At 44.2% G+C, this 16745-nt stretch overlaps 1 protein-coding gene and 1 non-coding gene across 4 annotated transcripts; one reads left to right on the top strand and one right to left on the bottom strand.

Annotated features, from left to right (window-relative positions):
• Nucleotides 1-1214: 1214 nt before the first annotated feature.
• Nucleotides 1215-14986, bottom strand: POLDIP3 (DNA polymerase delta interacting protein 3). 3 transcript variants are annotated; one of them, XM_054632366.2, is made up of 9 exons: nucleotides 14827-14986; nucleotides 11169-11556; nucleotides 8878-8952; nucleotides 6958-7053; nucleotides 4958-5140; nucleotides 4025-4102; nucleotides 3303-3432; nucleotides 2042-2108; nucleotides 1215-1705 (listed from the first exon to the last, which is right to left on the bottom strand). In XM_054632366.2, the coding sequence occupies exons 1-9, from the start codon at nucleotides 14883-14885 to the stop codon at nucleotides 1531-1533; spliced, it is 1251 nt and encodes a 416-aa protein (XP_054488341.1). In that variant the 5' UTR covers nucleotides 14886-14986; the 3' UTR covers nucleotides 1215-1530. The 3 variants fall into 3 exon arrangements, with proteins under 3 accessions (XP_054488341.1, XP_054488340.1, XP_054488343.1); XM_054632365.2 differs by having other exon boundaries at nucleotides 8878-8955; nucleotides 14827-14923; XM_054632368.2 differs by lacking the exon at nucleotides 14827-14986 and adding an exon at nucleotides 14111-14594 and having other exon boundaries at nucleotides 8878-8955.
• Nucleotides 14987-15237: 251 nt separating this feature from the next.
• On the top strand, nucleotides 15238-15386 carry LOC129120128 (U12 minor spliceosomal RNA). The gene has a single exon (XR_008534189.2). It is a non-coding gene; the product is annotated as a U12 minor spliceosomal RNA (small nuclear RNA).
• Nucleotides 15387-16745: the final 1359 nt, after the last annotated feature.

Genomic DNA, 16745 nt, shown 5'->3' on the forward strand with positions numbered 1-16745 from the left:
AGTACTCCAGAAAAACAAGTCCTGCCAAGTCCTTATTATTTCCATGGCTAAAAGGGACACAGTGAGATTAAGGAATGGTCTGCACAAGCTAGATAGAAGAAGTAGTTCATACAGAACAAGAAAGCAAAAGAAACATGGGGTTGTCCAAGAAACAGAATCTGGACTTACAGGAGCTACTCAGCAGAGCTGAACAGAATGGATTAGGTTAGTCTCCCAGCTAGTAGGATCAAGTTCAAACCCCAACCCAGTTCTGGAAGTTGCTCTCAGCTTTCCTCTCTTCCAACACAGTCTGAACAAACACAAACGAGTGGAGCTACAGGGACTTTTCAACACCCAAGGCGCCAATGCGGTACAAACAACGGGAAGAACTGGAAGTGCCACCTAGTGGCCTGTCACACACACTCGCTGGCCCACGCCACGTCCTCGCCGCCCTGCACGGGACTTGCCACTGCTCTCCGGTGTTCCTTACACAGCGCTGCCCGCTGCTCCTAAACCTCTCCCTGAGGCCACACACTGCAGCCATCGTCCTCCAAATCCAGCAGCATAAATCGCACAGCAGCCAAACAATGCCCAAATAGCATCTCTCAAAGTTCTCAGACACACGACTTTGTGTGTATTAGGATCTGAAAAGGGTCTCAGGTATTCCTTTCTATAGGAGACTGGCTGAGTTAGAAGGCAAGGAAGAAACTCATGTCTGTGCATCAGCAGGAGGAGGCAATACAATCTAATGGGAGTCAAACAACTGGGTTTCTTCTAGCTCTGAACACGACTGGTTCTTAATTTTTAAGTCCAGAAAGAGCAGAGCAACTGAGCCTGACTCTCCAGAGCAAATATATTCCTTGTACAAATGCCAGAACAACCCTCCAGCACTACCAGGGCTGAAACAGCCCTGCCTGTAGCACAATGGCCGGCGCTCCCGCACACACGTCCCTCCTGCCTGATGTCTCTGCTGGCACACTGTGGGCAGCTCGGCTTCTCCTGCTCCTTCTCAACGTCCCAGCTGCTGAGCAGGAAAGCGTCCAACAGCCAGAAGGAATGGTTGTTATGCCACCAAATGCACACAAGTCCTTTCTGGAGGGAGCCCAGCCTGCCTTTGTACCCAGCGCAGCAACTTCAGAAACAACGTGGTGTTTTGCCTGTGGACAATCAAGGGGATGCACCCTTGAGTTAAAGGTCAGTCAGAAGAAAACAGAAGGAGATCACCACTCCTTCCCTCAAAGTCTATGTGCACTTTTAATGGCCACTGGGGGCTTTGGAGTAAAGGATGGAGTTACATGGTATATGCTTGGTAATACATAACTGGCAGAAGGGGAAGATTATTCTCTTGGGAAAAAAAAATCATGGAAGAAAACTCCAACTATGAAAACAGAAAGTACACACACAAGAGGAAACACTATTGTACAGTAAGGTAGCGATCATAGAAAACAAAAAATTTCAGGACAGGCAAATGCAAACAACATCTGCACTCCTGCACTTTCCTCATCCCTCAGCTTATATGAGTTTTCCAGTCCACTGCTTGCTCCCCCCCTCTCAGAGTTTAATTTTGAATTCTGTGGGCTGCACAGAGGCAGAGACCCCTGAGGATTTGAAGAGTGCCTTCAAGATAGTTTCAGGGTCCACTTCAGCTGGGGGATTTGAGGACGCGCTTGCACTTGACCGGCGTGGTTCCCCTTCCTTCTTCACTGAAGGGGTATCACTCAATCGGCTGGAGGATTAAAAAAAAGAATTTAAAAGGCAGTATTTAACCTCTCTTTATGAGAAATAAGTTTTAACACTGTGTCTGCATTTACTGTTATCAGTGTTTCCCCCTTACCAACATCAGAGATAAAGGTTTTAAATATGCTTTTCTCACAAGAAAATATCCTCATCTTAGATTATTTTTGAGCCTCAAGGCTGAGAACACTATGTAGTCAAGCTACATTGCACTCCACTCAACATATTGTGCCACAGAAGGAGAGAGAAAGAAAATTCAAGGGACAATAATTCTCAAAATAGAACCTCCAAAAGCATTTGGACCTTTTCCCCACTGAAGGACACTTACAGCAATATAGGCTGGTCTGAGGTGATGACATTCCCATTCATATGAAGATTGCATTTCATTGGTTGACCTATATAAAAACAAAACACAAAATTCATTCTATCAGAAGTGGGGTAAGGCAAGATCCTTGAAACATCACACAACAGTGCAAGCAACAGAGTTCAACATGCTGGGAAAACATGAGAAAAAACAGCTGATAATCTTTTGTTGCAGAATCAGAGCAACAGAAGAGCCACTGTAACACTCCGTACCATAGGAAGGATCATACTAATTAACGAGTTACACAGTAGTATGAAGCCCTTAGCAGGGACACAAGTATGAAGCCCTTAGCAGGGACACAAGTGACATAAGTGCCCCATTCTTAGCTGTCTGCTCCCCATCTGACATCCATAACACGTCACTCACCTAAAGAAAGAAAAAGCACCTATTTCCAGCTAAAAATTAACAGTTCAACAATAATTTCAGTTTAACATGGTTAAAATATAAAATTGCATTATTCAAAGTTTATGGAGAATCTGATACTATTTTACAAGTCCAATTCAAAATGTTTCTGAGTATACCCTGAAACTATTGCAAATACTAGTTTTACTTGTACTTTGCAAGCAGCTCTGCAAGCAGGTAAAGCCTTCCTAAGGACTTTCTGTGGAAGAGATTTTACAGCGACTTCTGTGAGCCAGAGAGATGTTTGATAAGAGGATCCATGTTTACCCCTGAAAGAATTTTCTACCAAGGTCGTTGACATAGAAACCAAGAAAGAAAGAAGGATAAATAAGAGAAACCTGCAACTGCCTATTCCAATAAGCACTTTGCCTCTTGTGACCAATGAGTAAAGTGTAAACTTATGAGTTTAGTAAGAATGTGTAAAAAGCATGGATGCTATAATAAAAAACAGTTTGAAGTCTTCTGAAAATGGAGTGTGTTGCTTTGAATTGTCTGTCTCAACTGTGACAACTTTCCAGCTCTTGGTACCAAATCAGAAACACAAGGAATTTCATCTGAAAGTTAGAGCAGGACCCTGCCTCCAGCTCTCAACCTTCTTTTTCTAGGAAAATGTGGGTGGGGTTTTTAATTGCATTTAAATAAACTATGCATATATTCAGCTAGTTACACAGCAATAATTGTCTTCTCTAGCTCTTGAACTGATTTTCTGGTAATTCTCTCTTGCTAGCATAATAACATCTAAGATACTTTTAAACCTTCCGCTCAAGTGGAAAAGCCATTCTTGATTTATTTATCCTACATGCAACTCTGGCATCAAACTTACCATCTAAACACCTGTTGTTGTATTTCTTATATGCTGTGATAGCATCTTCTTTCTTCACAAATACTACCTCAGCCACGCCAGGGTGCACCAGCCGGGCTCGCTTCAGAGCGCCACACACACAGAATAACTCCTGAGGGCAGAGAGTCAGTCACGACCATAGTCACATCAAAGGCACCGCATGGGAAGGGTTTACTTGCTTCATCACACCACCCATCCTGCTTATTCAATACCTGACAGGATCTGGACACTTGTCTTACTGTGTTTGTTATGGTATAAGTACTTGGCACTAGTAATAGAGAGCACACAAGCAGGGAAGTTCAAGGCCAGTACCCAGTAATGTTTTTCAGGCACAAAGACCAGATTCATTCTCAGCCCGGTGAGAATGGAAGCCCCTAGATAATTTGGATAGGGGCATAAATTTGGGTAGAAGAATCATTTGGTGTGAACTCTTCTTCTACATGATGTCAGGTATCTCAAAATACTCTGTGGGATTTTGTCCCATGTTCTTATGCACACACTTTTTAAAAAAAGTGTAAACAAACTTTTTGTAAGCAAGAAGTGTCCCCAAACAATCAGGAACCCTCTAAGTTTTTGCATGGACAGCAAACCCACATCACACCCCTCTTCATTGCATTCACCATAGATCAAGTGATTTATCAGAAGAGGTAGGACACAGAAAGGAAGTGTCACTCATGCACAGTCTGGCAGTAAGCAACACTCACAACAATATCTTCTTCTGTGACTCGAGGATGCAGATTATTTACGGTCATCTTTGTGCCTTCCAAAGGACTGAACGCCAGCTGCCAACACAAACAAATGCATCACGGAAATATGGCACAAAATACAGCACAGCAGAGAAAGCAATGAAAAGTCTCTAAGGATATGTCTGGGAATGTCTGTACACACACACAAAGGAGAAAGCTAAAGCTAGTAATGGGAAATATCAATGTTTACTAAAGCCCAGCTCATCTGACAGCGAAAAGGAACTTCTTTTCCATGCTAGTTTTTCTCTGAAATAACTTTTCACTCTTATTCTCTTCTCAAGAATAACATTAACCAAATCAGCATACACAGTACTCTGGTCACGCCCACACTTTTAATAGCCTGTCTCTGTTGTACTCTACACCAGCCAGCAAACCCCAATACACAGCTCCAGCCTCTCAAGAGCATGCTGAACTCAGCACACCTAGGAACACCTGGTGGGTTACTTGTACCCAACATCAGGCAGTTTGGCAAAGCAATTCCAGGCAGGCTGTCTACAAATTGCCTGGGAGGTCTCATGTGTACATGAAAATGCGTACATTTGGAATAACTCTTTTTTCTCCTTGCTAGGTGGAGTGGACATGCAACATACAATGTATCAAACAGTGTTAAAACACTACTCCTAGGGACATGAAAGCCACCCAGGAGTGTATAAAACAACAACTAACACCTCCCTATAATATGGATTCCTCCAGGATCATGTGCAGGGAAAGGATGTTTACACAGGTTTCAAATTATTGGGACACAGACTGCAGTTATCAGAATAACCTTGATGACACCCCAGAACTAATGATGAAAGCCAGGAAAAAATTAGCTGCTCACATGTCCAATGAACAAGTTTCAGATGTTTCAGAGACTTCTATAAAGAGCATTTTCCCCTTCCCTGAGCTCACCTCAACAGGTGCTGGCTCTTTTGGAGGCACTTCCTTTGTCACTAAGGTCCGGGACATGTTTGCCAAGGCCTTTGTCCGCATAGGAGGGAGGGTTGCAGGTGGAGCTGTGTATGTATCGTTCTGGACCACTTTAGTCAGGGGAACAGTCTTGGACAGAGAGAATTTATTGCTGCTCAGACCAGTCTACAGGAAGAAAAAAGAAAGTATCTCAGAGCTACAGCCTACAAAACCCATCACTTTTCTTCAAGCACCACCACCAGAGTATTACTAGTATGCACTGCATGTCCTTCCCAGTGCCAAAACCACTACACAGTGCTGGAGACTTTCAAAAGGCTCAGAGAAAAAAAATCAGTGCAGGTTTCTGGGCATAAACATAAAAAGGTATGCTTATCCAGAAAGAGCACTTCCCTCATAAGCACTTTTTGGTTTCATACTTTTCATAAACAAACTTTAACAATGTGATCTGAATTTGAAAAGCTCCTTTCATCTGCGGACTTTCAAGTACTTTTATAAAGAGTTCACAAAGATTGCTCATTAACAGTAAGATTGAGAATTCACAGAACAAAAAGCAGTAATTCCTCAGAATCACCAAGGTAGGGCACACAAACACATGGAACTTAGGCTGAAATATCTGAGTTTAAAGCCAGACTAAAACTTGTGCTTGGAAGCTGCTGTGAACACTGGAAAGAACAAATTTACTCCTGAAAAAAAAACCCAAAAAAACCTCAAAAAACCTTAATAAGATTATTTGAGAATCACAAATAGCCAGAAGCTCCATTCTGAATACCCACACAAGGAAATAAATTCCTGGGGTAATCACTGTACTACAATGCCTGCATGATGGTAAAACCACATAAATTTGCTTTTCCAAGACCAGAGAATAACTTAGCCCAAACCTGTGCCCAACTCCCATGTCTGAAGCAGGGTTAACTTCAAGCAAACATTAGGGCTGGCAAGGGCCATATCCAGCTAAGCACTGAATATTCAAGAATGATGACTGCACAACCTCTCTTGGTCCCTGTGCCAGATGCTGATCAATACTGTGAGAATTTCACCAAATAAAATTTCTTTTGCTGCAGCAGATTTATTGGTTTGTCCTCTCTGTGATCACTCCTGAAAAGAACCTGGGTTTTGACTTTTCCAGGCAGTGCGAGTGGACTCACTCTCACAGTAGATCTCGCTATAGCCTTCTCAGCCTTGAGACACTGCTCTCTCACACTCTCCTCGTGCACAATATGGTGCAGCCCTCTGACCACCCTGTTAACTGGTTCCAGTCAAGTCTTTCTTGTATTGCAGAGCCCCAAGACAGGCGCAGAATTCTGGATACATTCTCAAAATGTCAAACAGGAATAATTATCTTCTTTGATTAATTATCTAAAGTTGGCCTTTGTTTCTGGAAGGATGCACTACTCACTCATTCTTAGCAGATCACACAGTAAGGACCCCTAGGCTCCTTCCTACAGAGCTGCTGCTGCTTTCTAGCCAGTCAGTTCTCAGTTTAAGCAGCAGAGGGCCATTCCATGCCAAAAGCAGGACCTTACATTTGTCTGTACTGAAATTCCATCTTCTCTAGAGCAACAGTCCTCCCCAACAAGATGCCTACTACGATTTTTGCACGGCAAGAGATTTCCTGCTTTGATGCCCAGTCTCCAGCAGCAGAAAGCTTCCTTTGCTGGTTTACTCAAACAGTAACAGAACCGGTTTGATGCACTTCAACAAGAAAGAGCCAGGATACAACAACCTGCCAGCAGGGCAGAAAGCACACATTCTAGCTGCTGAGAGCCCATAAAACCAGTTACCCTAAAAGAACTCTGTTCCAAAAATAACAGTAGAAGCATTGGCACAAAGGAAGGGTGGGGTGAAGACCAAATATTTGAGGAGAAAACTTCATTTACAGACTTTAAAAGAACTGTCTGATAGGTAAGTCCTGTAAAGACACAGCCTCTGTGTCCATGCAATGTGAGCATGGCATGGTGGAGACTGCCCAGATGACCCCTTACCGAGTTGTGCAGGAAACTGTTTGTGGTGGTGATTTTCATCTGTTTGCTAGGAAGGGGAGAGACACTTTCCTCATCATCTTCTGTGTCATACAGACCCTGAAGTGAAGAAGGCAATAGTTTACATGCAGGCAGACTTCATCGAGACATTTCAAAAATAGGGAGTTCTCTCCTGCCTTCAACCATCTTCAGCTAATAAACATTTACACTGCATTTTAGTTTCAGGTATACAAGTCCATGTCAAAACATCAGCATGAAAACTATGGGACTTTCTTTCCAAAAACATCACAGTAAAACTGTTTCCCAAGATATACTGAAATCACATACAGATCCCTCTTCTCCTGGACCTCATTAGGACTGTTGAAGCTACATTATTGGAATAGAGCCTCAGTGTCTTATATTTTAGCACCCTCCTACCTTTACAGTTGACACCCGTGCATGTGATTTTTAAATTATTTTGGGGTGTGAGGTGGAGTTTCTTTTTGTTTGTTTGGGGTTTTTCATTGGTTTTTTTTTTTCAACTAAACAAGTGCCTGCTGAATACATCTAAACAGAACATTCCTTTTGAATAGCCTGCTTTCCTTACCACAGGACATATCCATCTGGCCCTAGAAAACACTGCACTAAGAGCTTTACTGAATGAATAATTCATTTTCCAGTTCAGCTTAACACTCATAGCCTTGCCATAAAATACTGAGGTGAGCTCCTACACAAGCATTTTTTTCGTTGACTCTAAATAACGTTAAGAAAAAGTCTAGACACAAATAGCAGTGCCCAAAACATAAGAAATCACAACTGCAAACAGCTTCCCATTAATTCACTAAAAAGGTAAAGAAAACTGGAGGGATTAGCAATGAGAGCTTGCAAAATCAGTGGGGTTGTCCTTAGTCAGCAAGATTCTGGTTTACAAACAAGGAAGTTGTTCCAGTGACAGAAATGCTATGAAGGAAAAAAACCTGAAAATGGCCAGAGAACAGAGGAGAATTGTGCAGAAAATAAAAGAGCTGGAAAAAACACTAGGGAGCAGGACAATGGACTTGAGCTTGAGACAAAATGAAAGGATTCCACGTTTACAGTGATAAGGTCAGAATAACGAAGACACTTCCTTAAACAACAGCATCTGGGATAGGTGATGGTAGCAGGCCAGCATAAAGGTAACATACACAAATACCTAAAATTATGATAATCATGGCAAAAAAGTCACCTGACATGATATCGTGAACGTCAGTTTTCCAGTATTTCATGCAATACTTTGTGTATACACACACAATAACATAAGTAATAAAAATATCCAATTCCTCTCTGAAAACACCCAAGGTAGTAGGGTGGCTGAATGGCTGGGGGCTCTGACAAAATCCATTAAAACTGATCCCAGAAAGACAATACCCTAAGGTCTTTCTCAAAATCTGCTTGATAAGGGCTATGGGAACTCTGGAAGTACATCAGAATACTAGGTAACATCACTCCCTATCAGGATTCCAGCAGTGGCCCTTCCCACCTCACTGCAGCACATCTGACCATGTACAGTCACATCCTCTCTCTGAAGAGGTTGGCAGCATGGTGAATCAAAACAGCCAACAACTTGATGTGATGTCATAAGAAATTTATACAAAAATATCGGAGCTAGAGGTCAGCCTCTAGGGAAAAAATATACCATTAGCATAGAGATAAAACTGGGAATATCTACTTCTCATTCCTGTATCTCATTCAGATAATACACTAGGAATCAAGAGAAATGATACTAAATGAAAACCTCAATTACCATGAAACTATTCTAACCACACAAGACACGGAAGCTAAGCTGATGGAGAACTTTCAAATGTTCGTCTCTCCTACTTAGGAGTTTTCTTTGCACCTGCCAATGTTTATGGACAGATTTTCTTCCCTGTTAAAGGTAACAAAGAGTACAGAGCAGGTACACACCTGTTTATGTGTATGGTTGTTCACCACATTGATCCTCATTCCTGCTGGATGAGAGTGTCCAGGAACTGGAGCCTTCTGCTACAGTTAGAGATAAAGAACCAAAGCATTAAGCATTACAGTCCATCAGGTTCAGAAGATCAAAGCTTTAGCTGAATACCCTGAGATCACTTATATAAAACTTACCTTCCCTGCTTTGAAATATATTACCACAACATGCTCCTGGGTAACACCTGTATTTCCTGTGATATGTTCAATATGAGATGGCTTCACTTAAATTAAAATCTAAGACCACATGAAGAAATGGATTCAAATTAGTTAGGGTTTAGTCCAAGATTGCTGGGAAGGGAAGTTAACTTCCGTCCTATCAGGACTATTAGGTCTACATTTCTGCCAATACAAAACCATGAATGGGCTAAGTCAGAAAGGAATTGTGTCTTCTTTCATGCTACAGGTAACTAAACATGCATATCTCCATCAAGCAAAAGGAGAAGTATTCACTGTCCCTTAGCACTAAAGCTGGAATAAGCTGTAGTGGAATAAAATGCTGCACAGGGTAGTGTGCAGCCCATTAGACCATGAAACAGGGAAAAAATAGTCCACACAGGTAATAAAATCTTCAGATTAGCATTTTCTCTAGACTGCAACTTATAGTATAGCACCTCATGTTTCAATCTGCTAATCAAAGAAACAAGGATACCCATCCTACAGAAACACCAGCAGACCTACTGTAATTTTTTGGTTTCAAAGATTTTCCCTTGCTTCATGATAAACAAGACCTCAGGACAGCACATTTGGAGCTGTGTGCTGTACCTTCAATCAAGACACACTAGTTTGATTCCACTCCCACGTTTGGGAAGATAGGAGGGTCAGGGGCAATTTGGAATTTCAGTACAAATATTTAAAAAATCTTTTAGATAATTGATTATGTGCAAGGTTCTGTCTACACTCTGAATCACCATGATACCCTATGTATAAATATATATGTTCCCTTGCACTATGTTGTCTAGCAAACAGAAAATACTATTGGTCAAAACAAGTCAAACAAAACCCCACAAAACACCAGGTCAGAACAAACAGCTACTGCACCAAGTTAAAGTAGTAGAAACTACTTTAACTCCTAGAAACTTTGTAGAAGATGTTCAATTCCTCATGGCTGATGCTGGTGATTTGGCTCAGAAGGACAGCAAGAGTACTGATCACCCTCCTAATTAACAACTGCTGAACAGACTGCTCTATTGCTCTGCCATTAGCCCTTCTTACTGTCTCAAGAGCCCTTTCTCCTTCTTACATCAGCCTGGCAGGAAACCTGCAGACTAGTGGGAAAATTCCTAGGCCCATTTGCAGAAGAAACATGTTTGACGTTTCTCTTCAGCAAAACCCACAGCTGAACAGAAAGCAGACTCATCTAGGCTTTCAAAGTGGTGACAATAGATTCCTGGGTATGAGTGAGCACACTGCTGATTTTTGGGAGACTGAAAATGAAAGAGGTAGACTAGGAACTTCAGTTACATGCTTGTAGAGGTAAGGAGCAAAACCACTCAAACAACAATCCCAACAGTCTGGAAATTTCTCTTCTGACTCTACACATTGTATCTAACAGACACAGCTCAAGAGCAGTAGTTTCTCAGAGAAGCTGGCTAAGAATCAAGTTGCCACGCACACAGCAAAGTGAAATCAGAAAACTGGCCCAGGAAATCAGCAGGTCAGGGTGATCAACTGATTATAATACAATTGAAATAAATCTTGAACCTCAGCAGGAATGCTTCATGTGATCAGGCAAATCCCTGGAAACCAGACAAGTATAAAAAGAGAAAATTGTAGAACGGCTCATTGAATTTTAAATTTTCTTAGATACAAACACAGCTGCATATTCTAAACTGCTATTCCACCCCTAGGATAAACCAGTTATCTATACAGGACAATCCACAACATCAGACTTGCAAAGAGGGGCAGTATAAGAATGACAAAAAATCTGCATCATTTTGTTTGCATTCAGGCAGGAAAGAGACTACTTAACCATTCAAGACATCTCTTTTAATGCTGACAGGAGCTCTCCCTTAGTCTTTTTGGGCCCAAAATTAAAACAAAAATTTAAATGAGAGGTGTGATTCTACAAAAAGTCCCAAGCAGCTGCAAGGACACACAAAAGGATCAGAATCCCACCCCATGGGCTGGAATGAACTGTATCATCCTTGCTTCTATTGTAACCATATGAACATACTGAAGTAGTATCATGTCTACTGCACTGCTGTAGAGTAACTGAGGGGCTCAGAGGTGACTCATTCACCTACTTGAATAGTTTTGGTGATTTTCACGGCTGGATTTACTGTCCCCATAGCTGGGCTGATAGCAGCTGGAGTGCTCCTTTTTAAGCTGATCTTCTCTCTGGCATCCACCACTTTGGTCACCTTTTCAGCAGCAACACTTTGCTGCTTACGGGAATTCAACATCTCCCGAGCATCCTGAACCTTCCCTTTGATTTTGAAGCGAGCGTCCTTTTGAACCAGTTTTTCTCGGGCATCTTTCACCCCCAGTTTGTGCCTGGCATCAGTGAGTCCTATCTTCTGTCGGGCATCAAAAGTCTGCTGGAAGCTCACAGCTGGTGATGGTCTATTCAGAAGATTTTGCTGGATCCCAATGCGAGATCTTACACCTCCAAACACTGGCCTTGTGTTAAGTCTGTGGGGGGAAAAAAAAGAAAAAAAAAGAAAGTTTCAGGCATTATGTGTCAATACAGTGTCAATGAAAGTATTTGTGTTGCTGCAAACAAAAGTTCATTATTACTGCACAAAAATCCACTCCAGTTGGACATCCAAATACAACAGTAGAACTCCTAAGCTCTTTTATGCTGGATTTTTTTTTCCTACATAATCAGCTAAGGAACTTATTTCCAAAATCCACCCTTCAGCTCACATTTACAAACTAAAGGGTCTGACTTTAGCTGTGCTAAGTACATACTACATTTACACAAAATTCAACAACTCAGGTACTTTGGGGCAACCTTTGAAGACAAAGAGGAACAGGAACAGACTTTCCAGCTTTAGGAGTGAACAGGTCTGCTAAAGCATCTTCCGTAATTCACTAATACATCCTGATATGAAGGAAACATGCAACTACACATGAATTCAAGAATTCTGGGCAGCAAGTTCAGGTTTGTGGGAGCACAGCAACTCAAATTTTAGTATGTACAAGCACCAGTAACAATCTTAGTTCAAAGCCACCAGTTTCAAGGTTGATTAGCTTCCAGCAAGAATAGTCGTTAGTCAAATTACTTTTTAACATGACTGCCTCTTCTTTAATCTAATAAAAGAACTACTGCACTTATGGCCTTTACTTTTTAAGCATATCATTATTACAATACTGAGCACAGAAAGACAACAGCCCGCAAAAATGACAGCATTTGTACTTGTAGACAAGTATTCCTAAAAAGCAGCACAATACAGGGTGAAAGCTAGAACTACCTTCTTGTTACAGGTCTGATATACTTTTTCAAAACCTGCCAAAAGAACAAAAAAATTTTATCTAATTTCTTAATGGAGTTCCTCTGATGAGTATTTTTAAAGTTTTTTCTTTTTCACTGGGTTTCTTCATATTAAAAAAAAAAGAGACAAAGTAGAAAGAGAGAGAAAAAATATTCTTGCTGTTGACTTTTTAAAAGTCAAAATATAGGGCTACAAAGTTAATCTGCTTTCAAAAATGTGTTGTCCAGAATTACAAAGTTTAAAAGTAGATACCTGGAATTTGTTGTCATAATCAAAACGTTAGTATCACAAAACCAAATTATGATGCTATTTCAATTCTTCATGCACCCTTATATTAGTATTTCCTGATCTAACTCCACAACCTTCACATTATTTACAGCCATGTATTTTCAATGGAGAGATCTTTAAAAAAACCCCAACCAACTGAGAGATGAAAGACTTAACCTCTGCTTCTGCCTCTTTCATTCTTGTGTCTAAATGTCTGGAAAGCTGGGACTGGAATCCCATTTTATTACCTAAGAGTCCTATAGCTGCTCTCTCCTACAGCCAAAGCAAAACAGCTAGAAGAAACAGGAGGATTATTAAGACCATCTATGAAAATAAACCCAGAACACAAGAACCTAACAATACCATAAAGCAACAGAGACAGAGCAAGACTTTCCTTGCAATTTTAAAAAACGTTTATTTAGCCATGTTGGAAGCATTCAGCTGGAGTGCTGCAAAGGGCTGGATGAGTGGTTCATGAGAGAGGCCAGAGTAAAACCAGAAATGTATGTGTCAACATTTAAACTAGAATTAGTTAAGACTGTTGATAACAAAACCCAACGAAATAGGTTAAGAAACTGAACTGAAGATTACACCATTTCTGGTGTCTTTACCCTAATAAGCAACTCTTTCACAGGTAACTGCTTACCCTACAAGAGCATTAACTGCTTAGCTATTTGTGCCACAGCATCTGAAATAAAAGCGGATCTCAAAAATCTAATTCACTTTCCAGGATACCAAGCTCTGGCTTGAATATGTTATGGACCAGCACATTTTATTAGTGAAATTTTTTCTTTTATTTCATCTAGACTACTGAATAGCATTGATATAATGATTTAACTTTATTCAGTTTATCCAGACTTCACAAAGCCAAGTTTGCTACCTCAGGAATTTATAAAGTGAGCTCAACAAAACATACAAGAAGAGTGTGGGGCACAACAATTCTTACAGTGCTGCAGAGGGATTATTGCTCAGCAAAAAAAAAAAAAAAAAAAAAAAAGCAGGAAAAATTCCTGAAAGAAATGAGAGTTAAGGAGGGATTTGAAAAGGGATAAAGGAGGTACTTGGGGCATAGTCAGCAGACTAAGATTCTTCCAAATATGCAGGGTAACATGAATGAAAGTGCAAAGCCAAGGCTTTGTCTAGACTAGGATTTAAATATGTTTGAATGTTTTGGTAGTATATGTTAGCAGATAACTTTCAGAATATTACTCTAGACATGTAAATGTATACACATTCAGAGTCAAAAACGAAGACTAATAAATTAAAAAAAAAACCAAAAAACAGAAGGGAACAACCAACCAACACAACAAGAGCACACTGAGCTAACAGAGATGGGGGACAAGTTCTTCAGAAGCATTAAGAGACTATGGCAAAAGGGAAAATGAAAAGCTACCGAAGGAGAACCCAAGTAAGAACTGCCAACTGTGGAAGTAAATGGCCCAGCCTACACTGGAGACATCTTCTATGCAAAGAAATAACCTGACCTTGCAGCTCCGATCTGCAACATGCTCCACGTCCTCTCAGCCACTGCAAGCAATCGGTCGGAGCCCCACTAACTACGCTGGAGGGACGGCACCTTCCGAGAGCCGGGCAGCGCTGCGGCCCGAGCCCAGCAGCCCCGCCCGCGCGGGTGCCCGGCGGCTCCGGTCGGTTACGGCTCCCCAATCACCAGCAGCCCTCCCACGGCTCTCCCACAAAGCACCGAGCCGCGCCCGGGAGCGCGAGGGCACCGGGCACCGCGGGCACCGCCTCGATAACACCTGCGGCCCGACTACCGGCGGGGTTCGGGGCGCCCACCCCATTACAGGGAGCAGCGCTGGGTTAATCGACGGGGACAAGCAAAAGGCAAGTCGGAAGGTTCAGTGAGACAAGGGACGGCGCCAGGAGTCCCAAAAAGACCGAGAGGGGATGGGCCGCTGAGCGCTCCTGCCCCACCGGGGCAGCGCCAGGCACAGGGGCCGAGATGGGGGCCCGACCCCCGCCTCGGCCCTGAGTGACGGCCGCCGCCGCCAATCGCATGGCAGAGCGGTCCCGCAGGCCCGCAGCTCAGCCAATGGGAACGCGAGGGCGGGAGCAGGGCCGGGCCGCGCCGAGACAGCTGCGGCCCGTAGCTCACGGAGAGGAGCCACGCGAAAGGACACTCGAAGAGCGGCCGGGGGCCGCCGGCCCGAGGCGCTGCGTCGCCGTGCCAACCTCTCACCTCCCCTTCACCGTCACACCGCGTTTCCGTATGAGCTCGTCCAGAGACAGGTCCGCCATCTTGTCGTGGCCCCAACGATGAGACGCAGCGAGCGAGTCCCGGAAGTGACACCGCACGACTTCCGCTCCTCGCCCCGCCCTCAGAAGTACGGCGGGCACTGCCGGGCTCCGCCCGCTGCGCCGGGGCGCCCCACAACTCCCCGCGGCCGCCGGGTCTCTCATTTGCATACGGCGCGGCACGTCGCGGCTCGGTTCGGCCCGCGGCAGTGGTTCCGCGGCGCGCAAGGGGACAAGAACCGAGCGCAGTGTTGAGGGCACTGTAGGCCACCCAGAAGCCACGTCGGGCGGCGCTCGCCCTGACCTGTGGAGTTAGTGCAGAGCACTGTCCCAGCGGCGCGGCGAGACTTTGGTCATGCCTTAAACTTATGAGTAAGGAAAATAACGACCCGGGGTGACGCCCGGGTCCTCACTCCGAATGTGAGAGCAATTTTTGCGCGGGTACAGGTCGCCCCTGGGTGCCCCGCTTACTTCGCGGGATGCCCGGGTGCCGTGATCTGCCCGACCTCCGTGGCGCTCGTGCCAAGGACAGAACTGCCGCGACCGGGGTGACTCGGGAGCTCGGGTGGCGGGACAGCGCCAGCGCCTCACGAGGGCGCGTCGCACTCAGACATTCCAACCGGCCTGAAGAACAGAAATGCGTTAACCTGTGCTGTTCCTTTGTCGCTCTGTTCGCTGAGGTGCCTTAAGGGTCTCCACGAGGCTTAATACAATAAACCACCAACCCAGCCTAATAAATACTTCATGTGTCTGCAGGAAGCAATTCCTTTTCTGTCCTTCTGAGGGAGCAATTACACCGTTTAAAATCAAGCTAAGAGTGAAAGGGAAAGGGTGCCTTGTGCAGCTCGGGCAGCGGTGAGCTCCCGGGGTCCTGCCCTGTCATAACCTGCGCGACTGCGGCTCTGGGTCTCTGGGCCCCAGTGCTGCTGGTCCTCCCTCAAAACGCCCTTTTGCAGCACGTCACAGCCACAGATGCTCCAAAAGGCAGCTTTGCTCCCGCCCGCAGCTCTGTCACGAGGTTCACTTGTGACCCCTTCTCCTGCTCGCTGTTCCCGTTCTGCCCTTTACCCAGCACGGAATCCTGAGCTGCAGTAGCCCTGGGGCTTTGCCGTGCGTGCTGCTGCACCCATCGTGTTGCTGTGGAACTTGCGGCCCAAACACATTCCATGAGATCCAGGGGGAAGCTCCTGGACTCCAACAGTGCGGGAGCTGCCAGGGAGGGCTGGGGACCATCACAGAGGAGATGTACGCAGCTGATTCAGCTGCTCACAGCCACACAGGCTCAGGCCCCCACAGCACTGATTTCCTCTCAGGAGGCCTTTGTGAGCCTGAAGCCATACCAGTGGTGATGCCAGGTCCCTGCTTGGTTGTGCACTGGTGCTTGATCCAGCTCCAGGGTGGCACACGGCTGCAGTGCTACAAAGGAATACACAAAATACAGCCCTTTTTGTGCTACCTTTCTGCAGCTGTTGAGGTACTTGATCAAACTGAGGCAATGGGGTGGGTAATGTGTGATATTTGTTTTGCTGTTGCAAAACCAACAGGCAATGTTTGTTTAAGCAAATTCATTTGACTTTAAGAGCAGCCCAAGTGGTTCCAGACTAGAGGGCCACCTAGCCAGTATCCTGTTTCCAGCCTGCAAGGACTCCTGTGGAGGTGGCTTCCAGACACGCCACCAACTTTAGTGCTCTTTGTGCAGCCACGATTCCTTCAGGCAGTACTTCCAGTCTCTGCTTCTTCTGCATCCTCCTGTTTGTTTTACTTCCATCAGCCTAGTTCTTGCAACTGAAGCTGAAGAGAGTGTGTGTAGCTGCCACCCACCCTCTCTTCCACCTGTGATCCCTGAAGTCCTCTTTTGTCCAG

This window comes from Agelaius phoeniceus, chromosome 5 (genome assembly GCF_051311805.1).
Source record: "Agelaius phoeniceus isolate bAgePho1 chromosome 5, bAgePho1.hap1, whole genome shotgun sequence".
Lineage (NCBI taxonomy): Eukaryota > Metazoa > Chordata > Aves > Passeriformes > Icteridae > Agelaius > Agelaius phoeniceus.